General features: G+C 33.3%; 1 protein-coding gene across 1 annotated transcript in view; it reads right to left on the minus strand.

Moving 5' to 3' along the window:
* Window positions 1-924: 924 nt before the first annotated feature.
* LOC126961199 (disintegrin and metalloproteinase domain-containing protein 18) overlaps window positions 925-27,994 on the minus strand; it is a 119,698-nt gene continuing 92,628 nt past the window's right edge. The window contains exons 15-17 of the mRNA XM_050801321.1: window positions 17,786-17,900; window positions 6,979-7,131; window positions 925-1,087 (exon numbers count right to left, since the gene is read on the minus strand). Of these exons, the coding sequence (XP_050657278.1) occupies window positions 1,017-1,087; window positions 6,979-7,131; window positions 17,786-17,900 (339 nt within the window). The 3' untranslated portion in view covers window positions 925-1,016. The remainder of the gene's footprint in view (window positions 1,088-6,978; window positions 7,132-17,785; window positions 17,901-27,994) is intronic.

A 27,994-nucleotide genomic window follows, 5' to 3' on the forward strand; every position in this document is an offset into this window, starting at 1 on the left:
ATTTGCAGAAATGGTGTTTCAGAATCCGCAGTAAGGAAACACATGTGGGCATTCCCAGCATATCACAGCATCCTTTCTTCATTCGTCTGCTCATCTTACATCACCATACTTCCAAGCCCCAATACACACACACAAACACACACATACACACACCCCACAAAACCAGACTTTGCCCAATTCCAAGAAGAAGCTCTCCTAGAACAGAAGGAGTATTACCCAGAGTCATCCCCTACGTTCCGGGTCTCGGTGACCTCAACCCAGAATGGCAAAGGAAGTATGGGCTGTAGGTGTCAGACCCCGTCCAGCCTCCCCGCTTCTCCCAGCTCTCCAGGAAATGCACCTTCTTGAGCAGAGTCAGGTTAAGTGAGGAACAGCTGTCTGAGTTCTGGGCTGAGCCCTCCAATTAGTAGGTTCAACCAGATTCCAGTGGCACAGTGGCCCTGAAACTGGGCAGGCTCTGACCGTGTCCCTCCCCAACCTGGCCTAAGGTTCAAGACCAAGGAGGATGATGCCCGCCTGTCCTTGAGGCTCTGGGGCTCTGGAGCAACGGGCTGTTTCTTCTGTCCAGCTTGGCCTGAGCTACTGGAACAGGGAGGGTGACACATGCCTCCTCTCTGGACACTGAAATGCAGTCATCGTACGCAGCAAAATTCTTCACTTGCAATGACCCGCGGAGGTCAGCCGGCCCAGCCCTGAGAGGACCAGCAAGAGAGCAGTGCGTGGCCAGCGGCCTCGCCACAGTAATGGCTGCTGAGCATGGAAGGGGGCTGCTTCTGGCCAGGGCTGGGGAGGCCGAGCGGAGCCCAAGAACGGTGGAGTCTAGAGGGCACGGCCCAGACCCAGCTCTGTGGATCCCAGAGACTCGTGCAACTTGGAGTCAGGGGGCTCCCCACCCACAACCGGATGCATTGGAGGAGGCACATGGGAAGGCACGCAGGCTTTATTTTCCAAAAGTTTAGCATTTACAATGCATTCGGGGATAACATAAGGTTATAAAGCACATTTGTTCCTTTAGTTTATTTGCTACGGAAGTTCTGTGCAATATTAATGTTCCACATCATAGCTTTCTGATACAGCGGATGAATTACTAGAGTGAAGAAAAACAGAAAAAATAGAAATTCACAATAGGTTTAGCAGTAGCCAATGCCTATTTTAAACCATATTTACTACTGAATTTCTACTTTATAATTGCTAAAAATCAAAGATTATTATAGATAAGTTTGGTTATCTATATTATAGATGTTATATTATCTATATTATAAATAAATTTGGTTCTTATCTATATTATAGGTAACTTATCTATATTATGAGGAGTCCAACTAAAAAGCTAAACATAAAATAAATGTATATGTTTTCATACATTAGCATTGATTTATAATTTACCAGGCAAACTATGAAATGACTATGTAAAAACAATCAAAATCCATTTATTCAGTTTTATATACTTTGTTTCTTAGAAAAACCTACGGCTTAGGGAGACAAAATAAAAGGTTAGTCTTTATTTTTTCCCCATTAATATGACGTTCACACATGAAAACAATAGAATTAACATGGAAATAATTTTCATTTTACAGTTAATATTCAGGTTGCTGACTTTAATTTTTTCACAATTTCTTTACTCAGTTTATAAAAATGCTTTATGTAGTAAAATACACGTTCTAACCATTTTTAAGTGTACAGTTCAGTGGTACTAAGTACATTCATATTGCTGTGAAACTATCACCATCTGTCTCCAGGAACATTTTCATCTTGCAAAAATGAACTTCTGTGCTCAGTAAAGAATAACTCCTCATTGAATGATGCGTATTCAACAACTTCCCATCCTCTGTGGCCCACAAACACAAGAAAATATGCTCAATATCACTAATCATTAGGGAAATGCAAATCAAAACCACAATGAGATATCTCCTCACACCCATTAGGATGGCTACTATGTTTTTTTTTAAAAAAGCAGAAAATAACAATCTTAGCAAGAATATGGGCAAACTGGAACCCTTTTGGACGGCTGGTGGGAATGAAGAATTGTAAAACTACTGTGGAACACAATATGGTAGTTCTCAAAAGTATAAAAATGGAATTACCTAATTTCAATTTTGCAATTTTTTTTCTTTGGCCAGACATTCTTAAGTTGTCCTTCTGTGGAATACTCTTGCTTATATACCTTTCATGCAGTATTTAAAAACAAAATCAAATATTGATTATCTTCTCCAGTTTGTAGAAGGAAACAAAATAAGGTTGGCTTTTTTACAATTCATTTTTCCACACTTCCTTCTAAACATATAATATTTGTTTGACTTACAAACAATAATGACATAAAAAATTAACCTCCAAATAGCCAAAATTTTTATTTCACTGAAGTATTTATTTTTTAACCATGTGCTTTTGGTTGTGATATATGCTGTATGTCATATTTATTTAAATAGTCCCATACACCTTAAAGACTTTATTTTTTATATATTTTGTTAATCCACATAATTGATAATGTATCAAGATTTACTGTGTTGCTATTAAAGAATAATGACTTTCTGACTCTCTATGACCTGAACACATTTTTGAAGTCTACTATACCTCACTGAAGGCATGATAAATAATACAGTTACTCATGATTTTATTAAAATCTCTGTTAACTAAAAAGGAGCCAAGTGCTAATATCCAAGACAATGGGGGAAAGGCCTTGAAGACATTTCAGGGACCTTTGTAGTAGCTCTTTCCAAAATATAGAGACGCCATCCTTATGTTCAAGTAGGTCAGAGGCTAATAGGAAACTAGACATATTGAAGAAATGTCATAACTAGAAATACTTTACAAATTCATTTTTAAGATGTATACAACTTTCCCTGAGAATGCAGTTAAAATAATCTATCTTTCTCTATCAAAAGTAACTACAGAAAGAATGTCTCATTTGAGATTTAAGCTAATTGGGTGAGTAAATAAACTTTTTATGAGAGTAATATTAAATTATTCAAAAGTTTTAAGTGTGAGTATTAATCTTTCATCTTAGAAAGATTTTGCAAGATGGCTGTTTGGGAAAGTGGTTGTTAAATAAAATTTATGGGAGGTTATTGTTGAGCTGACTTCTTGCACTAGTCTCCAACAGAACAAACTAAAATGGAGCCATTCATCCTAAGGTGCCATGTAACCAAACTGAAACTAAGTTGTTTATCTGACTTTCCAAGAAAATCAGGAGAGGAATTAAAGCCTAATCCTTACACAGGTCAATGTCAGCTTATGTGATAAGAAAGTGCCCTCTGCTCTAACATTTGCAGGGAAATATAACCTGAAGTCACCTAATGTTAACCAGTCCACTTTTTAATGTCATACTATTTCCTCGTTTCTGCTGAAGGTACCTTATAAAAATTGCTTCCTATATTTTTATGAAGTTCAAATTTTCCTTATGGATCATGATTTGTTCTCATGTAAAATAACTCTTGGTATAGTTCTGGGTCTCCAAAAGTTTTGTTTTCTTCAAAAAGCTCCATAACTTTATCTTTACATTTATGTTCATGAAATAACTTTTTGATTTTCTGTTTTGAAATAGTTTCATATTCATGGGACATTTCAAAGAAATACACAAGAAGGTCCTGTGTACCCTTTACCGAACCTCCTTTATGCTAACATTTTGCCTAACTATAATATAATATGAAAATCAGAAAATTAATATTAATGCAATTCACAGAGATTTGTCATATTTCACCAGGTATACACGATCTTATGCTGGCATGTGTGTAGTTGTGTGCAAATGATCACATGTGTAGTAGCATATAACTATAATCACATTAAGATACAGAACTATATTATAAACACAAGACTTTTTGATGCCTTCCCCCTTTATAGACATACACATCAAACTCTCCCACAATTCCTAGTCCCTGACAATCATTAATCTTTTTCCCATACTGATTTTTTTTCTATTTCAACAACTTTATATAAGTCCAATCACACAGTATGTCAGCTTTTGAAACTGGCTTTGTTTTAGTTAGTATATGTCATAGTATGGATTTACTCTGCTTTTGGTAACCATTCACCTACTGAAGAGCATTGAAGTCATTTCTAGTTTTTCATTATTATTAATTAAAGTATTATGAACATTTGAATTCAAGTTTCTGAGAGAACATAATTTTCATTTCTTGGAGATAAATGTCCAAGAGTAAAATTTTGGTCTGTACCTTTTTGTAAGATAACTTAATTACAACAGAGGATAGGAAAGTGTGAGTCTAAGCATGCTGTCAAAATCAATGGAGACTGTGATGGTAAACAATTAAGAAAAGATGGTATATATATATACACAAATATATATATACACACACACAAACATATATATATATATATATGTGAAACAAGCTAAATTATACAACAGCTAGAAGTTTAACAAAGACAACCAAAGAAAGAGGTCACTAAGGATGGTTCTTTGGGGATTAGAGGGGAGAAATAAGCTTCAAGGGCTAGGTTCAAAGACTATTTTTGCAAAATCACTTGGATTTAATTGATCAGACTATGGAGCAATTTATGCTCCAAGGCATGTTGAAAACCATTTAGCAATCAGCCTGCAATTGGCATAAGCTAATAGGTGGGTGTTACAACCACTGTAAGAAGTCATCCTAATTAGAATGTGAGGGGTGAGCGGTGTGTGCGATAGAAGCAGAAATAAAGTGATTGCATTAAACCAAAAAGCTTTTGCATAGCAAAAGAAACAATCAATGAAATAAAAAGATAGCCTATAGAATGAGACAAAGTATTTGCAAACTATATATCTGATAAAGGGTTTCATAATATCAAAAATATGTGTGGGAGGCCAGGCACCATGGCTCATGCCAGTAATCCCAGCACTTTGAGAGGCTGAGGCGGGAGGACTACTTGAGCTCAAGAGTTTAGACAAGCCGAGGCAACAGACAAGAGACATAGTCTCTACAAACTTTATATATATATATATATATATATATATATATATACACCTACACATATATACACATATATATATTTGTCTGTGTCTGTGTGTGTGTGTGTGTAGATCTCATACAACTGAATAGCAAGAAAGCAAACAACCTGATTTAAAAATTGTCAAAGCAGCTTAATAGACATTTCTTCAAGAATACATAGAATTGAATAACAGGTATCAGAAGGTACTTAATATCACCAATAATCAGGAAAACATAAATGAAGACCACTATGCGATATTACATTCTACTTAGAATGGCTTACTTCACATCTTAGGTTAACATGATTGTTATTGAAAAAAGGGAAAAGACAGCAAGGTTGGTAAAGATATGAAGAAAAAGGAACTCTTGTACACTGTTGGTGGAAATGTAAATTGGTATAGCCATTATGCAAACAGTATGAAGGTTCTTCATAAATGAAAAATAGAACTACCATATGATGCCACAACCTCACTTCTGGGTATGAATTCAAAGGACTTGAAATCAAGATCTTGAAGAGATATTTGCATAACCATGTTCATTGTAGCATTGTTCACAATAGCTATGATATGGAAACAACCTAAATTTCCATCATGGGTAAATAGATAAAGAAAATGTGCCAAATGTATGTAATGGAATATTACTCATCCTTAAAAATGAAGAAAATTCTCTTATTTGTTATCACATGAATAGATGTAGAGGACATTATGCCAAGGGAAATATGCCAGACAAAATTTGTGTGAAATATGTCAGACAAAAGTTGCATGATCTTAACTACATGTGGGCTCAAAAATAATCAAATTCATAGAAGTAGAGAGTAGAACAGTGGTTGCCAAGGGATATGGGAGCAGAGAATGGGAAGGTGATGGTTAAAGGGTACAAAGATTCAGTTATGCAAGATAAATTCTGGAGCTCTGCTATACACCACAGTACCTATAGCTAACAATACTGTATTGTATACTTGATATTTGCTAACAGGGTAGATCTATGTCAAGTGTTCTTACCTTGGTAAAACAACAATAGTAATAAAGAGTTTGGGAGGAAATTTTGGGAGGTGATACATTTATGGCCTTGATGGTGATGATGGTTTAAAGGGGAATACTTATTTCCAAACTCATCAAGATGTATATATTAAGTATGTATACATATTTGTATGTCAGTTATACTTCCATGAAGTGGTATAAAGCTGATAGAATAACTAGACAAAAATAATCAGCAAGGATATAGAAGACTTGAACGACACCATCAACCACCTTGACCTACCTGTATTCTATAGAACTCCCCACCCACGCCGTGGGTATTCACAATAGTAAATATACCTTCTCTTCAAGTGTATTTGGAACAGTCTTCAGGACAGACTATATACTAGGCCATTTAAAAAGTCTCAAAAAATTTAAAATGATTTTAAATTTACAATGATTGAAATCATATGAAGTATATTTTGTGCTCAACTAAGTTGAAAATTAACAAGACAAAAAATATGGGAAATCTATAATATTTGGGAATTAAACAATATTATGAGTTTATTACTCATAAAGAATAAAGAATAAAGTGCAATAATTCAATACTGACCCTACAGACATTAAAATGATTACAAGAAAATACGATGAATAACTTTGTGCAACAAATTACACAATTTTGAAGAAAGGGACATATTTTTTAAGTCACAAGCTTCCAAACATGACTTAATAAAGAACAGAAAATCCAAACAGATTACAAGAATAAATATATTAAAATGGTAAGTAAAACCAACACCAATGTGTAATTAGATCTAACTAGAAGGGCACTTAAAATAATGTACCAACTATATTCTTTTCTGACCTGGTAAGTATTTGGTACAGCATAGTATACTCATGAAGAAAAGTTCTAGAACATTCAGAATTTAGGCTTGCCCCAATATAACAACAAACCATTGAAAAACAAAATTATAAAGATACCACTTACATTAGATTTAAAATAGTATATTTAAGAATTAATATAAATGTTATATAACATGCATGACACTGGTTAACGACTAGGATAATTTAGCCTAATACATTAATCCTATATCACATTTACTGCTTACACTCTGTATTCTCTCTGTTGCATAATTTCCTTATTTCATTTCTCTTAAAGATCACAATGGTGAAAATTATGAAAAACGGCAGAACAATGTAGAAACTCAGAATAAACCAGTTGTTCCAGTGTGCATTGTAGCCTTTTTCAGTATAAAATTCATCTAGAAATGAATCATATCATAAATTAGCGGAGACTCAGTGGATATTTAAATACATTTATATTTTTTTCACCTTAATCATATATGTGTATATATAAAGAGGTTTTAATGCATTGCAAACTACTAGGAAAAAATAGAACATAAATGCAAACTACAGTGCTATATTTTTCATGGATTTCTATTTGTTTACACATATTTATTTAATATTAATCTGCTGTATACATGTTTAGAGTGCTGTTTGCTGTATTCAGCTTATTTGTAACATCAATACTTTAAAAGTTAATACAGTAATAGGGATTAAGTTACAATTTTTAAAAATGTATACTTTGAGAAACCACCATCCCACTCACTTGCTAAATCAGTTTTTCCCTTAGAGGAAACCATTTATAAATGACTCATTTCTCTCCATCGAATGTCTATGTTCTAATACGTATACCTATGCTTGTATCTGCATCTATATCTATATATCTATACATTACATGTGCCTCTGTGTGCATGTGTGTATGTGTGTATCTTTCCACTCATTGACATTCTATAAGCATATTATTCCCTTTGGTTATTTTTTTATACTTAAAAAGTTGAGATATCACACAATTCTGAGAAGTATACAATATGTAAATACATTAGCAAAATGAGTAATGAGTTAACCAAAGAATATACACATTCCCACACTCCAGGTCTCAAAAAAGATCCTGTTATAATTCCAAAGCACTGTGGGACATTTCCTAATCCTTTCTCCTCTCCAAAGGTTACAAAGGTCATGATTTGTTTAATTATTTAGTGAAATTTATTAATGTATATAACATAGTAACAAAAATGTGTGCCATAAAGTTGTACCACTCAAAATACATTTACATTGAACAAGACCATGTAACCAGCAACAAATTTTGGAAACATAACTCCCCAACTTAGTTTACCAGACACTATCTTTCCCAAAGAAAATCACTAATTTTGCCTCTAACAGCATGAATCTTATTTTCCTTTCATTTTGACTTGCTATTAATATAGACATATTAGCTATACTTGTATCTTTTGATATTGCATACACTTAGAAAAATAGATGTAGGATGTGCAAGTGCAGTTTCGCTGCATGGATATGTTGTGTAGTGGTGAAGTCTAGGCTCTTAGTGTACCCATCATCGGAATAGTGTACATTGTATTCAATAGGTAATTTTTCACCCTTCATATCTCTTTCACCTTCCAACGTTTTGGAGTCCCCAGTGTCTATTATTCCACTGTGAATGTCCAATGGTACCCATTGTTTAGCTCCCACTTATAAGTGAGCACATGCAGCATTTGGTTTTCTGATTCTGAGTTATTTCACTTAGGTTAATGCCTTTCCCATGTTGCTGGGTTTTGGTTTTTTTTATGGCTCAGTAGTATTCCATGATGTATGTATAAAGAGATATAAATATAAATATGTATTCATCAATGGAGGACTGGATAAAAAACACATGGTATATATATATACACACACACATGGTATAACCAACAAAGTAGGCAGACAACCTTACAGAATGGGAGAAAATATTTTTTATATATATATATATATATATATGCGCACACCATGTGTTCTTTATCCAGTCCTCCATTGATATATATATATGATATCAACATATATCACATGATAAATGTGTGTGTGTGTATGTTCTTTATCCAGTCCTCCATTGATATATATATATATCAACATATATCACATGATAAGTGTGTGTGTGTATGTTCTTTATCCAGTCCTCCATTGATGGACACTTAGGTTGATTCCATAACTTTGTTATTGTGACTAGTTCTGCAATGAACATATGATGTATACTGATTTCTCTTCTTTTGGGTAGCTAGTCAGTAGTAGGACTCCTGGATTGAGTGATAGTTCTATTTTTAGTTCTTCAAGAAATCTTCATAGTGTTTTCCATAGTGATAGTACTAATGTACATTTCCACCAACAGTATACAAGTGTTCCCTTTTCTCCACATCCTCACCAACATCTGTTGTTTTATGACTTTTGAATACTAACCATTCTGATAACATGATAACTCACTGTAGTTTTAATTTGCATTTCTCTGATGATTAGTGATGCTGATCATTTCTTCATACGTTTTTTGGCCTCTTGTAAAGTGTCTGTTCTTTTGTAAAGTGTCTGTTCATGTCTTTTGCCAATTTTTTGATGGGGTTGTTCATATTTTTCTTTTTGAGTTTTTTTAGTTCCTTGTAGATTCTGGATAACAGTACTTTGTTAATATATAGTTTGCAAATATTTTCCCTCATTCTGTAGGTTGTCCGCTTACTTTGTTGATAATTAGTTTTTCTTTGCAGATGCTTTTTAGTTTAATTTAAAAGTCCCATTTGTCCATTTTTACTTTTGTTGCATTTGCTTTTGAGGTCTTTGAGTTATAAATTATTTGCCTATGCCAATGTCCAGAAAAGGATTTCGGAGGTTTTCTGTAAGAATTTTTATACTTTCAAGTCGTACATTTAAGTTGTTAATCCGTCTTGGGTTAATTTTTGTATATGTTGAAATACATAGTTTTAGTCTTCTGCATGTGGCTATTCAACTTTCTCAGCACCATTTATTGAATAGGGTGAGCGTGGATCATTTTTTGACGGATTTTAAATGTTATATAAATGGAATTATAGTGCATACACATTGTTTTCTGACTTTGTTCATTATTACTGACTTTTGAAATTCACAGATGTTGCTTATAGTTGTAAAATGCTTATTCTAATTGATGCATACTATACCTTTGCGTAGAAATAGCAAGTGTTAATCCCAGCACTTTGGGAGGCTGAGGCGAATGGATCACGAGGTCAGGAGATCGAGGCCACGGTGAAACCCCGTCTCTACTAAAAAAATACAAAAATTAGCCGGGCGTGGTGGCGAGCGCCTGTAGTCCCAGCTACTGCGAGAGGCTGAGGCATGAGAATGGTGTAATCCCGGGAGGCGGAGCTTGCAGTGAACCGAGATCGCGCCACTGCACTCCAGCCTGGGCGACAGAGCGAGACTCCGTCTTAGATAGATAGATAGATAGATAGATAGATAGATAGATAGATAGATAGATAGATAGATAAAAGAAACAGCAGGTATTAATTTCTGATATTCTGACAGATATTTGGGTAGTTTGAAATTTGAGATATTACGAAGAGTGCTGCTGTGAATATTTTACAGCATGTCTTTTGGTCAATATTGTGTTTGAAAATCTCTCAGACATATGCATACATGGGAAGTGTCAATGCTTGCATATTATCGTATTGAACATTAGTAAATATTTCCAAGGATTTCCCTAAGTGGTTGTAACCACTATATTCCTATTAGTAGTAAATGAGTGTCTTCATTTTTACTTATCTTAGGTATCTTTCTTCTTTCCCTAGTTATTCTTCATGTAAAATGAAATGCAAACACCACTGTACAGTTGGATGAAATGTCACAAATATAATCTCACAAATATAAACAAATATTAACCCTCACAAATATAAGGCAAACATTCTAAATATAAGGCAAACATTCTATTTTTTTTGTTTTGATGTGTTAGTTTTTTCACTTAATGTAAAGTGTTTATAAAATTTTATTTGATTAGAATAGGTTTAACTAGTGCCTAAGAGTTGGCAACAAAATAGTGTAAATTCTTTTATAAATTATTTCAATTTTGTTGTTTTAACAGCTTTACTGAGAGATGACTGACATAAAATAAATGCCCACATTTTAGGTGTATAATTTGATAGGTTTTGTTATATGTATACTGCCATGAAACCATAAAAATGCAAACAATGCATATATCCATAATCCACACACATTTCCCATGCCCACTAATCCTGCCATGCTGCCACTCCCCACACAGGCAGCCGCTAACCTGGTCTGTATTCTTTCATTATACATTAGCTTTCATTTTTTATACTTATATGTAAATAGAACAAGACAATATGTATTCTTTACAGTCTAACATGTTTCATTTAGCATAAATGTTGAGGTTCATCCATATTGGTGTACATAACAAGTTTGTTTCTTTTTCTTGTTTGATAGTATTACACTGTATTGAGAGACTACACATTGTTTAGCCATCTGTTGATTTATATTTACATTGCTTCAAGGTATTATCTATTACAAAAATTGTTACTGTATACATTTTGATTTATATGTATTGTTTCCAGATTTGTTACTGTATACATTTATACCCAAGGCTTTGTATGGGCATCAGCATTCTATTCTATTGGGTAAATAGTGTAATAGCTGTATTATATGGTGATTTATATTTACCTCCTTAAGAATCTCTGAAACTATAAATTTTGTTTTAAATATCAGTGTTTTAAATTTTGTTTTAAATATCAGTATATGGTTCCTACCCCCACATCTTGGCCAAAGTTAATGTGGTCAGCCCTTTTAAATGCAAGCAATTTTTAAAGGAATGAGTAGCATCTATTTGTGATTTTAATTTGCATTTCTCCAATGACCTATGATGTTGGGCATCTTTACATATACTTATTTTGTCCCCCTTTTCTATAGAGTTGGTTTTTAAAATTAAATTTCAAGGATTCACTATATATTCTGAATATAAATACATTATCAGGTGTATATTTTACAAATATTTGTTAAGAAGCAGTGGCTTGCCCTTTTATTCCCCTAACAGTGGCTTTTGAATAGCAAAAGTCCTAAATTTTTTATGTTGTCCAATTTATCACATTTTGGGGTCATATTTTTGTTGTCATACCTACAAACTCTGTGCTCAAAGTCACTGAGGATTTCTCTCTCTCTCTCTTTTTTAAATTATACTTTAAGTTCTAGGGTACATGTGCACAATGTGCAGGTCTGTCACATATGCACACCCATGCCATGTTGGTGTGCTGCACTCATCAACTCATCAACACCCATCAACTCATCATTTACATCAGGTATAACTCCCAGTGCCATCCCTCCCCTCGGCCCCCTCCCCATAATAGGCCCTGGTGTGTGATGTTCTCCTTCCAGTGTCCAAGTGCTCTCATTGTTCAACTCCCACCTATGAGTGAGAACATGCGGTGTTTGGTTTTCTGTTCTTGCGATAGTTTGCTGAGAATGATGGTTTCCAGCTGCATCTATGTCCCTACAAAGGACACGAACTCATCCCTTTTTATGGCTGCATAGTATTCCATGGTGTATATGTGCCACATTATCTTAATCCAGTCTGTCACTGATGGATATTTGGGTTGATTCCAAGTCTTTGCTATTGTGAATAGTGCCACAATAAGCATACATGTGCATGTGTCTTTATAGCAGCATGACTTATAATCCTTTGGGTATATATCCAGTATTGGGATGGCTGGGTCAAATGGTATTCCTAGTTCTAGATCCTTGAGGAATCGCCATACTCTTTTCCACAATGGCTGAACCAGTTTACAATCCCACCAACAGTGTAAAAGTGGTCCTATTTCTCCACATCCTCTCTAGCACCTGTTGTTTCCTGACTTTTTAATGATTGCCATTCTAACTGGTGTGAGACGGTATCTCTATGTGGTTTGATTTGCATTTCTCTGATGGCCAGTGATGACAAGAATTTTTTCATGTATCTGTTGGCTGTATGCATGTCTTCTTTTGAGAAATATCTGTTCATATCCTTTGCCCACTTTTTGATGGGGCTGTTTTTTTTTTTTTCTTGTAAATTTGAGTTCTTTGTAGGTTCTGGATATTAGCCCTTTGTCAGATGAGTAGATTGCAAACATTTTCTCCCTTCTGTAGGTTGCCTGTTCACTCTGATGGTAGTTTCTTTTGCTGTGTGGAAGCTCTTTAGTTTAATTAGATCCCATTTCTCAATTTTGGCTTTTGTTGCCGTTGCTTTTGGTGTTTTACACATGAAGTTCTTGCCCAAGCCTATGTCCTGAGTGGTATTACCTAGGTTTTCTTCTAGGGTTTTTATGATTTTAGGTCTAACATTTAAGTCTCGAATCCATCTTGAATTAATTTTCGTATAAGGAGTAAGGAAAGGATCCAGTTTCAGCTTTCTACTTATGGCTAGCCAATTTTCCCAGCACCATTTATTAAATAGGGAATCCTTTCCCCATTTCTTGTTTTTCTCAGGTTTATCAAAGAACAGATGGCTGTAGATGTGTGGTATTATTTCTGAGGACTCTGTTCTGTTCCATTGGTCTATATCTCTGTTTTGGTACCAGTACCATGCTGTTTTGGTTACTGTAGCCTTGTAGTATAGTTTGAAGTCAGGTAGCATGATGCCTCCAGCTTTGTTCTTTTGACTTAGGATTGTCTTGGCAATGCGGGCTCTTTTTTGGTTCCATATGAACTTTAAAGCAGTTTTTTCCAGTTCTGTGAAGAAACTCATTGGTAGCTTGATGGGGATGGAATTGAATCTATAAATTACCTTCGGCATTATAGCCATTTTCACGATATTGATTCTTCCTATCCATGAACATGGTATGTTCATCCATTTGTTTCTGTCCTCTTTTATTTCACTGAGCAGTGGTTTGTAGTTCTCCTTGAAGAGATCCTTTACATCCCTTGCTGGTTGGATTCCTAGGTACTTTATTCTCTTTGAAGCAATTGTGAATGGAAGTTCATTCATGATTTGGCTCTCTGTTTGTTTGTTACTTGTATATAAGAATGCTTGTGATTTTTGCACATTGATTTTGTATGCTGACACTTTGCTGAAGTTGCTTATCAGCTTAAGGAGATTTTGGACCTAGATGATGTGGTTTTCTAAATATACAATCATGTCATCTGCAAACAGGGACAATTTGACTTCTTCTTTTCCTAACTGAATACCCTTGATTTCTTTCTCTTGCCTGATTGCCCTAGCCAGAACTTCCAACACTATGTTGAATAGGAGTGGTGAGAGATGGCATCCCTGTCTTGTGCCCGGTTTCAAAGGGAATGCTTCCAGTTTTTGCCCATTCAGTATGATATTGGCTGTGGGTTTGTCATAAATAGCTCTTACTATTTTGTGATACGTTCCATCAATACCAAATTTATTGAGAGTTTTTAGCATGAAGGGCTGTTGAATTTTGTCAAAGGCCTTTTCTGCATCTATTGAGATAATCATGTGGTTTTTGTCTTTGGTTCTGTTTTTATGCTGGATTATGTTTATTGATTTGCATATGTTGAACCAGCCTTGCATCCCAGGGATGAAGCCCCCTTGATCATGGTGGATAAGCTTTTTGATGTCCTGCCTGATTCGGTTTGCCAGTATTTTATTGAGGATTTTTGCATCGATGTTCATTAGGGATACTGGTCTAAAATTCTCTTTTTTTGTTGTGTCTCTGCCAGGCTTTGGTATCAGGATGATGTTGGCCTCATAAAATGAGTTAGGGAGGATTTCCTCTTTTTCTGTTGATTGGTATAGTTTCAGAAGGAATGGTAGCAGCTCCTCCTTGTACCTCCGGTAGAGTTCAGCTGTGAATCTGTCTGGTCCTGGACTTTGTTTGGTTGGTAGGCTATTAATTATTGCCTCAATTTCAGAGCCTGTTATTGGTCTCTTCGGGGATTCAACTTCTTCCTGGTTTAGTCTTGGGACAGTGTAAGTGTCTAGGAAATTATCCTTTTTTTCTACGCTTTCTAGTTTATTTGCACAGAGGTGTTTATAGTATTCTCTGATGGTAGTTTGTATTTCTGTGGGGTCGGTCGTGATATCCCCTTTATCATTTTTTATTGTGTCTATTTGATTCTTCTCTCTTTTCTTCTTTATTAGTCTTGCTAGTGGTCTATCAATTTTGTTGATCCTTTCAAAAAACCAGCTCCTGAATTCATTGATTTTTTGGAGGGTATTTTGTGTCTCTATCTCCTTCAGTTCTGCTCTGATCTTAGTTATTTCTTGCCTTCTGCTAGCTTTTGAATGTGTTTACTCTTGCTTCTCTAGTTCTTTTAATTGTGATGTTAGGATGTCAATTTTAGATCTTTCCAGCTTTCTCTTGCGGGCATTTAGTGCTATAAATTACCCTCTACACACTGCTTTAAATGTGTCCCAGAGATTCTAGTATGTTGTATCTTTGTTCTCATTGGTTTCAAAGAACATCTTTATTTCTGCCTTCATTTTGTTACGTACCCAGTAGTCATTCAGGAGCAGGTTGTTCAGTCTCCATGTAGTTGAGTGGTTTTGACTGATTTTCTTAGTCCTGAGTTCTAGTTTGATTGCACTGTGGTCTGAGAGACAGTTTGTTATAATTTCTATTCTTGTACATTTGCTGAGGAGTGCTTTACTTCCAACTATGTGATCAATTTTGGAGTAAGTGTGATGTGGTGCTGAGAAGAATGTATATTCTGTTGATTTGGGGTGGAGAGTTCTGTATATGTCTTTTAGGTCCGCTTGGTTCTAGAAGTTTCATATTTTGGTCTGTAATTCTTAATTTTTGAACATGGTGTGAAATACAGCTCTAAGTTTATCTTTTTTTCATATAAATATATTATTATTCTAGCACAATTTGTTTAAAAAGCTAAACTTTATCCATTGTATTGCTTTGAACGTTTATTAGAAATCCAGTTTCCATATATTTGTATGTCTGTTTCTGGTTTCTTATTCTATTTTATTGACCCGTATGTCTGCGTTAATTACAGTACCACACTGACTTGATTACTGTAACTTTATAGTGAGTTTCAATATTGGGCAGTGTATTTCCTACAACATTTTTTTTCTTCAAAGGCATTTTAACTATTCAACATCCTTTGCTCCTGCCGATGCTCAAAAGCGCTCGCCCTGACTCCTGCACCCACTTACCTATGTTCTCCCTCCTTCAAGGTTTGGAACACAGCAGGTCCCAGTGTGTGGAGTTTGCCCGTGCTGGCACTGAAGGAGCCAGCTGGTTCCAGTGCTCATGCACTCCAGTTCCCGCCTCATTCACTCACACACTCCCTCCTGCAAGGAGTTGAGAACTGCAAGTTGTGCAAATGAGGCACCCCTCTCGCAAGTCCCATGAAGGGGTCACGGAAATATCCCGCTTCAACATTGCCTTCATTTATAGAAACAATTAAAGTATAAATGTATATGCCATCACTCAAAATGTGATTGATTTACTATTATTTCCTAAAAAAATGCATGTGTATTTTGCCATATTTTTCAAAGTTCATTGAGAATAAACATTGTATGGTACAGTTTTTTTTAGCAGCCTACAAAGTTTGTAATAATATGGAATGAAAAACATTTGTGTAATTTTTATTATTCTATACGTGAATTTCAAAAATTTTATTGAATGACATTTGTTGAAACTTACTGGTACTGTGTTCTAACTTATTTGAGTTAATTGAAGTTGAGTATCTCTGGGAATATCTGATTATAAATATTATGTAAGATTACAGTAGTCACTCCCCCTTATCTACAGCTTTGGTTGCACAGTAACAACCATGGGCAACCACTGTGTGAAAATATTAAATGAAAAATTCTGGAAATCAACAATTCATAAGATTTAAACTGCATGCTGTTCTGGGTAGCATGATGAAATCTCCCGTCATTCCTTTCTGTCTCACCCAGGACCTGAATCTTTCCAAAAGAATACATACTGTATACGCTACCTGTCCATTAGTCACTTTGCCATCTTAGTTATCAGGTTGACTGTTATGCCATTACAGTGCTTTGTTCAAATCACCCTTGTTTTACCTCATAATGATCGCAAAGGGCAAGATTAGTGAGGCCATCAATTTGTATATGCCAAAGAGAAGGCAAAAATTCTTTCCTTAAGGAAAAGAGTGAATACTTTTGACTTAATAAGGAAAATATATTAATACGTACATATTCCAAATATATGTAAGAAAAAATGTATATGCATACTTACAAATGTATGTGTATATTTATATTTTAATATTTACATAAACATGTTTATATTTATAAATGTCAACATTTGACAAAATATACATACAAAATATACATACATACATATTTTCCTTAATAAGGAAACTATTCATTGCTAAGATCTATGGTTAAAACAAATCTTCAGTCTATAAAGTTGTAAAGGAGAAAGAAATCTGTACTAGTTTTGCTGATGTATCTTGAACTACAAAAGTTAAGACTGCAGTGCATGATAAACGCTTAGTTAAGACAGAAAAGACAGTAAATTTGTAAGTAGAAGACATGAACAGAAAATGTGTTTTGATTAACAGCAACGTGTTGCACCAGAAAACATTTGAACCTGTAGAAATACTTCAGCATGGAATTCCCTGAAATGAGTGAGACATTTATTGCAAGTAAGAGATGGTTACACAGATTCAGAAATATGTCTGGACTGAAAAATAGAAAAATTACTAGAGAGGCTGTGTCTGCTGATGAAAAAACAGCTTCCACATTTCCAGCAGAGTTGATATTAATTAGGGAGAAAGGATATCATCCAAAGCCAGTTATCAATTGTAATGAAGTCAGTCTTCTGGAAGAAGACCAATAGAACCTACAGTAATGAAAGTGCAAAGGAGGCGCCAGGGGATAAAACATGGAAGGACAGTTAGTCATTGCTGTTACTGAGCCTAACTGATGAATTAAACTTTATCATAGATATGTATATGTAGGAAAAAACAGTACATTTAGAGCTTGGCGCTATCTATAGTTTCAGGCATCCACTGAGGGTTTTAGAATGTATCCCCCACAAATAAGGAGGGACTACTGCAATGTAGATGAAGCTACCATTCAAGATAACTTAGATTTCTTTAATTAGCTTTATATAAAACAACCTTGTATTTTGCCTTAGAAAATAAATTTCCACTTACCAGATTTCTGAAAATTTCCATCATCAATACTACCCCCTGGGGAACCAAACTGGAATTTACAATCTGGAGGTTTATGTCCAGGGAAGCATTGACAATTACCAAAATTATTACATATCTGAAACAGAAAAATACAGAAACAGTTTGAATCATCTTAGTCTTTGTATCTGATATAAATACCTAAACTTCATAGAATAATTATTTTTTCTTAAGATTATTATGACTATAAAATATGAGAAATAGGTTAGAAAAAGTAGTAAAAATTTTCACAACATAATGGCCAGATGGCAAAATACCTACATGAAAGTTTATTTCTGGCCTGAGCATGTTTAATGTCTTCCTCAATCATCTTTAAAAAATAAAATTTAATAAACTTGTAGCCTTCATATTCAGAGAGGTTAAATTTTTTTAATGACTGTTATCTTATTTTGTAATTTGAAAACATTTATTGTCACTATTTGGACATTTTCTATTCATGCACTTCAATGTCTATACAAAGTATTGTGATAAAATAAACATCAATCGACTTGGCCACTTTAATTCCTTATCCTAGTCCCTTTTCAACATTTGACATTATTGGTCAATAATGTGCATCTTATTTTTAAGTAATTATATTTTCCATAATAAAATAACATACGTGCAAAGCAAATATTAAAAATCAATGATCAAATACAACTTTATGATAAGCTTGCATTGCTAAAAGTTAACATTTGACAATGTTTCTGTATTATTCATGCCTTTGTATTAATATTTCAACAGTTTAGTATTTTCATTTTAAAATAAAACAAGTACATATTTTATAAAATTCAAACAATAAAAGTGTATAGAAGTGAAATTCCTCAGCCACTATTTCAGTACCATTTCCAGCTGCTAAAGATGTTGTGTTTCATTCATATATATCAAATGCATTTATAAATACATGTACCCACATCCACAAACACACACACATTAATAGATTTTTGCCAAATAATATCCATAACAAGATACCATGAACTTCTTCTCATACCTGTATGTATAAAGAATTCACAGGCACATTTTAAAAATTAGACTCATAATATTCAATAGTGTGAGTATTCCCTATAATTTTCCTATAGATATTGTGTCCTGTCCATTTATACTCATTTGGCTAAATTGTTTATACAGTATATTGAAACTGATTACCTCTTTTCTACATATAAAAAGAGATTTCAATAAAGTGCGTTTGAATTATAGCCCTGAGTTCCATGAAGTAGTATTCTATTTTATATATCTATGTTTTTGTTGTTGAATATTTAGTGCACAACATTTTAATATTAGAATCAGAATATCACTTATGCATTTTTTTAGATGGGGTCTTGCTTTGTTGCCCAGGCTGGTCTTGAACTCCAGGGCTCACGTAATCCTCCTGCATCAGCTTCTCAAATTGCTAGGATTACAGGTGTGATCTGTCCTTATGCATCTTTTTAACTTATTCTTTTTAACTTAATCCTCTTCTGAATTAATTCACATTTATTTAAATACCTGATGACAACAAAGGGTCTCATTATTTTATTTTACTAACTTTAAAAGAAATAGAGCAAAACAATACCAAATAAATAATACAACTTAAAAAAAAATGAAAAAAGTGATATTTTGGAGAATACATAACAATTGACTGTCAAATAGAAAAAAATAACAAGCACAAACCTCAGACACTTGCTGGCAATAATTCTAAGAACACACACACATACAAAAGACAACCTTACAATATTCTGTACAGTGTAAAGAGACTGAATATAGCATCAAATTCTTCCTTGATAAGACTAAAAGAAACTGTATAGTACAACAGAGTTTCAAAGTTTGAAGGTAAACAAAAATATGATAATTTTTAGACAACAAAGGATCCCTTATATGGAAAACCATCATTTTTGCATTTTGATATCAAGATCTCTAAATGTATTTTTCTCATATGTATTTTTTCTCTATATTTTGACAAAGCGTTATTCCACTTCCCCACCCCTCCAATGAAAGTACAAGGACATGATAGAACATTTCATCTAGGATAGCAAATCTAAATATATTATACTTTTAACTGAAAGATAATTTAAAAACCAGAATTAACATAATGTATATAATCCCTTATAATATTAGGAACTTCAAGTCTAAAATTTCCAAAAAACCACAAATTTTAGAGGTTTAAGGTAAAGGGTAGGTACAAGCACAAAAATGGTCACTCCTTAATTCCATGGGCAAGGAGAAATAGGTTTTATTTAAGCTGGGCATATAAATAGACAAATAAGGAAAAAGAAACAAATGTTTGAATTCCCAGGTAACTAGGGTCCCCTCAGTCAATACAAAGTCATATTATAGAATTTACTTTGTATTAGGGCAAGTCATGGCAAGATAAAACATTAAAAATGATCTACAGAAAATTAAAAAGTATGCTGAATTTTATCAAAAGCCTTTCTGCATCTTTTGAGATAATTGTGACTTTTTTGTCTTTAGTTCTGTTTACATGATGAATCACATTTATTGATTTTCATATGTTGGACCAACCTTGCATTCTGGGGATGAAGACTATTCTATTGTGGTGGATAAGCTTCTTTGATGTGCTCCTGAATTCGGTTGGCCAATATTTTGTTGAGGATTTTTGCATCGATGTTCATCTAAGATATGGGCCTGAAGTTTTCATTTTTTGTTGTGTCTCTGCCAGATTTTGGTATCAGGATAATACTGTCCTCATAGAATTAGTTAGGGAGGAGTTCCTTTCCAATTTTTTGGATAGTTTCAGTAGGAATAGTACTAGTTCATCTTTGTACCTCAGGTAGAATTTGCCTGTGAATCTATCTGGTCCTGGGCTTTTTTTGGTTAGTAAGCTATTTATTACTGCCTCAATTTCAGAAATTGTTATTGGTCTGTTCAGTGATTCAATTTCTTCTTGGTTCAATCTTGGGACAGTGTATGTGTCTAGGAATTTATCTGTTTCTTATAGATTTTCTAGTTTATGTGCATAGAGGTGTTTATAATATTCTCTGATGGTTGTTTGTATTTCTGTGCAGTCAGTAGTAACTTCCCTTTTATCATTTCTGATTGTGTGTATTTGAATCTTCTCTTTTTCTTCTTGGTTAGTATAGCTAGTGGTCTGTCTTATCATTTTTTTCAAAAAATAAACTCTGGATTGTTTAATCTTTTGAATGTTTTTGTGTGTGTCTCAATTTCCTTCAGAAAAGACTTCTGATAAAATTCAACATCCCTTCATGTTAAAAACTCTCAATAAACTAGCTATTGAAGGAACATACCTCAAAACAATAAGAGCCATGTATGACAAAACCACAGCTAACATCATCATCAATGGGCAAAAGCTGGAAGCATTTCCCTTGAAAACTGCCATGAGCTAAAGTGCCCTCTCTCACCACTCCTATTTAACATAGTATTTAAAGTTCTGGGCAGGGCAATCAGGCAAGACAAAGAAATAATAGAAAGAGAGGAAGCTAAATTATTCCTCTTTGTAGATGACATGATCCTATATCTACAATTAACCCCATTGTCTCAGCAGCCTCAAAGCTTCTTAAACTGATAAGCAACTTTAGCAAAATCTCAGGATTCAAAATCAATGTACAGAAATTGCTAGCATTCTGATACACCAACAACAGTCAAGCAGAGAGCCAAATCACTAATGAAGTCCCATTCACAATCGTCACAAAAAGAATAAAACACCTAGGAATATAGCTAACTAGGCAGGTGAAAGGTCTCTACAAGAAGAACTACAAAACATTGCTCAAAGAAATCACAGATGATACAAATAAATAGAAAAACATTCCATGCTCATGGATAGGAAGAATCAATATTGTGAAAACGGCCTCACTGCCCAAAGCTATTTATAGATTCAATGCTATTCCCGTTAAATTAACATTGACTTGCTTCACAGAACTAGAGAAAACTATTTTAAAATTCATTGGGAAGCAAAAAAGAGTCAAAATGGCCAGGGCAATTCTAAACAAAAAGAGGCATCAAACTATCTGACTCAATCTATACTACAGGACTACAATAATCAAAACTGCATGGTACTGGTACAAGGACAGACACATAGACCTATGGAACAGAATAGAGAACCCAGACATAAGATCACACACCAACGACTATCTAATCTTCAACAAACTTGACAGAAACAAACAATAGGGAACGAATACTCTATTCAGTAAATGGTGTTGAGGTAACTGGCTAGCCACATGCAGAAAATTGAAACTGAACCGCTTCCTTCCACCATATACAAAAATCAATATAAGATGGACTAAAGACTTAAAAGTAAAACCCAAAACTATAAAAACCTTGGAATACAACCTAGGCAATATCATTCAGGACATAGGCACTGGCAAATATTTCATGATGCAGATGCCAAAAGCAATAGAAACAAAAGCAAAAATTGACAAATGGGATATTATCAAAGAGCTTCTGTACAGCAAAAGAAGCTATCGACAGATTAAACAGACAAACTAAAAAATGGGAGAAAATATTTGCAAACTATGTATCTGAAAAAGGTCTAATATCCAGCATTGCTAGGAACTTAAACAAATTTATGAGAAGAAAAAAAAAAATAAAAACAACCCCATTAAAAAGTGGGCAAATGACATGAACAGAAACTTTTCAAAAAAATACATACATGCAGGCAGCAATTATATGAAAAAAAAAAGCCTAACATCACTGATCATTAGAGAAATAAAAATCAAGACCACAATGAGATATCATCTCATACCAGTCAGAATGGCTATTACTAAGAAGTCAAAAAATAACAGATGCTAGCAAGGTTGTAGAGAAAAAAGAATGCTTATACACTGTTAGTGGGAAGGTTAATTAATTCAGCCATTGTGGAAGACAGTGTGGTAATTCCTCAAAGACCCAAAGACAGAAATCCCATTCAACCCAGCAATCCTATTTCTGGGAATATACCCAAAGGAATATAAGTCATTCTGTTATAAAGACACATGCAGGCATATGTGCACTGCAGCACTAGTCACAATAGCAAAGACATGGAATAAACCTAAATGCCCATCAAGGATAGACTAAATAAACAAATTGTGATACTTATATACCATGGAATACTATGCACCCATAAAAAAGTATGAGATCATGTCCTTTGCCAGGACATTGATGGAGCTGGAGGCCATTATCCTTGACAAACAAACACAGGAACAGAAAACCAAATACCACACGTTCTCACTTATAAGTGGGAGCTAAATGATGACAACACATGGACACATAGAGGGGAACAACACACAGTGGGGCCCACATGCATGCAGAGATTGGGAGGAGGAATGGGTCAGGAAAAATAACTAATGGATACCAGGCTTAATACCTCGGTGATGAAACAAACTGTATCACAAATTCCCATAACACGTGTTCATCTATGTAACAAATAAGCTGTATCACAAATTCCTATGACATGTGTTCACCATATGTACCCTTGATCTTAAAATGAAAGCTAAAAATTAATTCATAGTTAATTTAAAAAAAGAAAAGAAATGTTTAAATGTGAAATACAAGAAATACGGAGCATATAATGTCAGGAACAACAAGCATCTTAATTAATAAAAGGCAAAGATTATCACAATGTATTAAGAAGTGAAAATAGGAAATAGAACAATATATATATCAGCAAATATGAGCAAAAATATACTACAATGAACATATCAAAAATAAGAATAAGAAAAATAAGATGATCGGAAATACATATATTTTTAGAAAAAAATTAAAAGATGTATAAAATCACTGATTTTCATATAAAACACAAATAAACCACACTTACATTAGAATAAATTTTAACTTACGTGGGTCAGTTGGTGGGGAAAAAGTTAAAAATATAATCAATTATTCTAAGTCTTGTAAGAACAGCAGGTCCAAATTCATTATTAGTTTTGAGCAAAAATTTTGGAAGCAAATATATTTACATCACTTAACCTTGTCAACATCATAGAAATAAAATATAAAAAGTGTCTAAATGACTCTATAATCTGAATTTTTCATGTCATGTTATACTCAGAAATTAATGTTTATAATGTACCAATTAGTTAAATAAAAAGAGCTTGGGATAACTTATTTTTATTAAATTTTCATTAGATTTCATAATTGTTTAAGAAAGATAAACTGCAAAATGTTAGGACACATATTTACTATTACATTTAGCTAAAAGTTCTACGTACAATTTTTCAAATTTCAGTGAGAGAATTATTTTGTGAATATTCTCATACCAAATTTTGTGTTTACTTTTTCACATACATCTCCTGACCAAGAAATATTAATGATAAGCTCTATAAAATTCTGAATGAGAAAACTGTTTACACAAGTAAGCAATTATGAAATGAAATTACTGTACATTTAGAATTTGTGGCAATTAAAATTATTTTAAGCTTCAACAACATTCTCTTTTATTTGTTGATAAATTTGATGTTAAAATTTCCAGTCATTATGTGATTGTCTTAAAAATCAATTTTTAATGTCGTTTTCCAAGTAATGCTATAGCTTTAATTTCTAGAATACACACGCACTTTAAGAAAAATCACCTTGTAGTTAATTTAAGTGTTATTAAAGTGGCATAAATTACACACAGATAGAATATTCTGACCAATTCAGTCCCCCATTTCACATTGTTTTACACCCTATGTTCTCTGAGTATCCAGAAAATACATTTCCCTGTCACCTTCTTGTCCCTCCTGTTCACATACATTATACAACTAATTTCTGAGAAAAATGCACAGGTAGTTGTGCACTTCTTTGGATATCCTCAGCTTATTGGGAAAGATCAGAAATTTCAAGATTTTTCTAATCATCATTGCTTCCTACTGGGGCAATAAGGTCCCATTATCACATTCTGCTCTGCTTTGTCACTCCTTGAAGATCCTTGGATGGGTTTCTCATTGAAACAATATTTACTCTATATCCAACCTCATCACCTGCAGGCCATCAGACTCAATATCTTGTGGCGCACTTGTATTCAATTAGCAGTATAAATGTGGTCCAGTTATTAGATGAAAAACTGTGATTTATAAGCATTGCATTATTTTTTATATCAAGATCATGAAACATCTCATATTAGCACAAAAAATTCTACACACAGTATATTTAAGAAAACAAATTCATATATATTATAATATTAACACAACACATCTCACTTGTGTATTAAAAAATAATAAATCAAAACTAAGGAGGGTTTATCCTAGAAATTAAAAGATAATTCAGCTTTAGGAAATTCACTAATATGATTCATTCAAGTAAATTATTAATGGAAAAAAACACATTATATAATTAAATAATAAAAAATAATTCAATAAAATTGAAGTCTTTCTTCCTAAATTTTTCAGCAAGTTAAGTAAATATTGGAAGGTTCCATTAACCTAGAATGAATATGATGTACATTATTAAACTTTAGAATAATTCAACATGCAATTACTAAGCTGAAAAAACATAAAAAGCAAGTGAGACTTGTTAGTTCTTTAAGGAATGATAATTTCAAACCAATGATTGCCCCTTTTCAAAGAAGCCCTTGCCAATTTGGCACATTTAGAAGTATAACTCCAGCTTGACAGTAATAAGGGCAATTTTTAGGATACAAATAAACAATAGAATCATTATCATTTTCTTGAAATGCAGGAGTTGGAAAGTGGAGTTGTGAAGGGCTAGATAATACAGCCATTATCTCCCTAAAGGCATTTTCCATATTCTTAAGCTAAAAGCTAATTCAAAAATTTCTGTAAAGCACTGCTGTAATTCTTAAGAGTTTCTGGATGCTGAGGAGATAAAGATGCTGCAGTTTTTTAGGTGAAAGATTTAGATACTTACACCATTGAAATATGGTGTAAAAGATTTATAAAACTGTGTCTTAGATTTATAAAGCGATGAACTTGTATTTACCTAGCTCAATCCATAAATGGATTTAAAGTAATCAGATCCACACTATTTCTGCCAAGAGAAAACTATAAAGCCTCTCTTGTAAAACTTACCATCGTTGTTAAACATTCCATTGCAAATTATGTAAAGAGGTTTGTAAGGAAATAGAAAGGTATGAAGAAGAAAATCAGGCAATTGAAACGACTGTGAGAGGTACAGAAAATTACTCTAATGTAGTCAACAAAGAACGCTTCTGTGACTCCTGATATGTTGAGGTATTTTCTCACACACCAAGCAATTCACCAAAAGGTTCTCCAGTGGACACTAGCTGGGTGTCAATACAATAAAAGAGAGTACTTAAATTAACAATACCAGGCAAAAAGTGGAGTTATCACTACAAATTATATAGACTTTACAAGGACATAAAAAGAATATGCCAAATAATTACAACTTAGACATGAGATAAATTGATTAATACATTCTAAAAATAGAGAAGACAAAATTTCCCCACACAATTGAAATCTATTAAAACTAAAGAAATTTAAAAATGGAAAAATGATATGATTAAGTCGGGAACACAATACAAGACTGTAAAAGCAAATTAGAAACAGCAGAATAACAACAGAACTAGAAAATAGCTTTAAAACTCCCAGATTGAAGAAGAATGAAAGCTTGAGATATTCAGAATAAAATCTAACATGTATTTTACTCTTTCTATTTCTTGTATTCTTTTCTATGTTTCTGTGTTTATTTCTGTTAAAAATTTTTAAATGTATTTGGAACAGAGTACAAAACCATAAATTTGATATAAATTTAATCCCAAAAGGATTGATAGAGAATATAGAAAAAGCAAAATTAAGTAATGACTTAAAAATTTCCAAAACTTAAGAAAAATAATTCTTAGTAGAATCCAGTAGCTCTGTAAGTTCCGAGTATGATGAAAACTACATTTTAGCAAATCATATGCAAACACTTGAACACTAATGTCAAAAAGAAAACATTAAAAGCAGGTGTTCCTCAAGAAGAAAAGCTAAAATGCATCTGAATTCTCAGAAGAGATCATGTAAGTCAATATAAAACAGATTATTTTTTTAAACTACTGAAAGAAAATTCTGACCTAAAGATAAAACATTCAAAAAAACACTTATCAGAAAAAATGTTAATTTTAGCCACCATACTTTTTCACGCTGAAGAAAATTTTTAACAGAAATAAACACAGAAACATAGAAAAGAATACAACAAATAGAAAGAGTAAAATATATGATTAAGCAAGAATAAATAAATGTTGACTATAGAAAACAGCAATTATTGTGTTTTGATGTTTAAAAGATATAGAAGACAAAATGAATGATGTGAAAAAATTCACTACCTTTTAAAACAACCAATTGTTCAAGAAAGAAATCACAGGGAAAGTTAGAAAATATTTTGAGAAATGCAAATAAAAACACAACATACAAAAATTTATGTTATACAGCAAAATTTTAGTCAAAACAATTAGGCAAGAAAAAGAAATAAAAGGCAATCAAATTGGAAAGACAGAATAACATAAAATGTATTTGCAGATAATATATTCTTGTATGTAGAAAACCCTAAAGATCCCACATAAACATCTTAGGCTAATAAATTTAAAAAGTTGCAGGATACAAAATCAACACGCATACAAAAAATAGCTGCATTTTAATACACTAGCTAGCAATGCATAACCCAAAAAGTAAATTGAGAAAACAATACTATTTGCAATATTATTAGAAAGAACAGAATACTACTTAAGAACAAACTTAAAACCAAGGAGAGACAAGACATATACACTCAAAATTACAAACCATTGCTGAAGTTAAAGAAGACATAAATTTAATAACATCTCATGTTCATGATTTGAAAGACTTAATATTGTCAAGGTGATAATACTACCCAAGCCAATCTACAGATTCATAACAATCTTGATCAAAATTCCAATGATGCTTTTTACTCAAATTGAAAAATGCGTCACAAAGGTCATATGAAATCCCAGTGCACTTCAGGTAGCCTTAAAAGTTTTTTAAAAGGAAGAACAAAGTTGAATAACTTATACTTCCTAAGGACAAAACTTCCTGCAAAGCCACAATAATGAAAACAATGTGGTTTGGCATGAAGATAGACATATAGACAAATGGAGAATAGAGAACCCAGAAATTAACCCTAACATTTACGGTCAAATTATTTCTGTCAAGGCTTCCATGACCATTCAATTGTTTCAACAAATGCTGGGAAAAGTGTATATCCATGTGTAAAAATATAGTTAAGACTCTGATCTCAACCATATATCAACATTAACTCAAAATAGATAAAAGATCTAACTGAAAGAAGAGTTAAAAAGTTAAAGCTCTTAGAGAT

Source organism: Macaca thibetana, chromosome 8 (assembly GCF_024542745.1).
Source record: "Macaca thibetana thibetana isolate TM-01 chromosome 8, ASM2454274v1, whole genome shotgun sequence".
In the NCBI taxonomy this organism is placed as follows: domain Eukaryota; kingdom Metazoa; phylum Chordata; class Mammalia; order Primates; family Cercopithecidae; genus Macaca; species Macaca thibetana.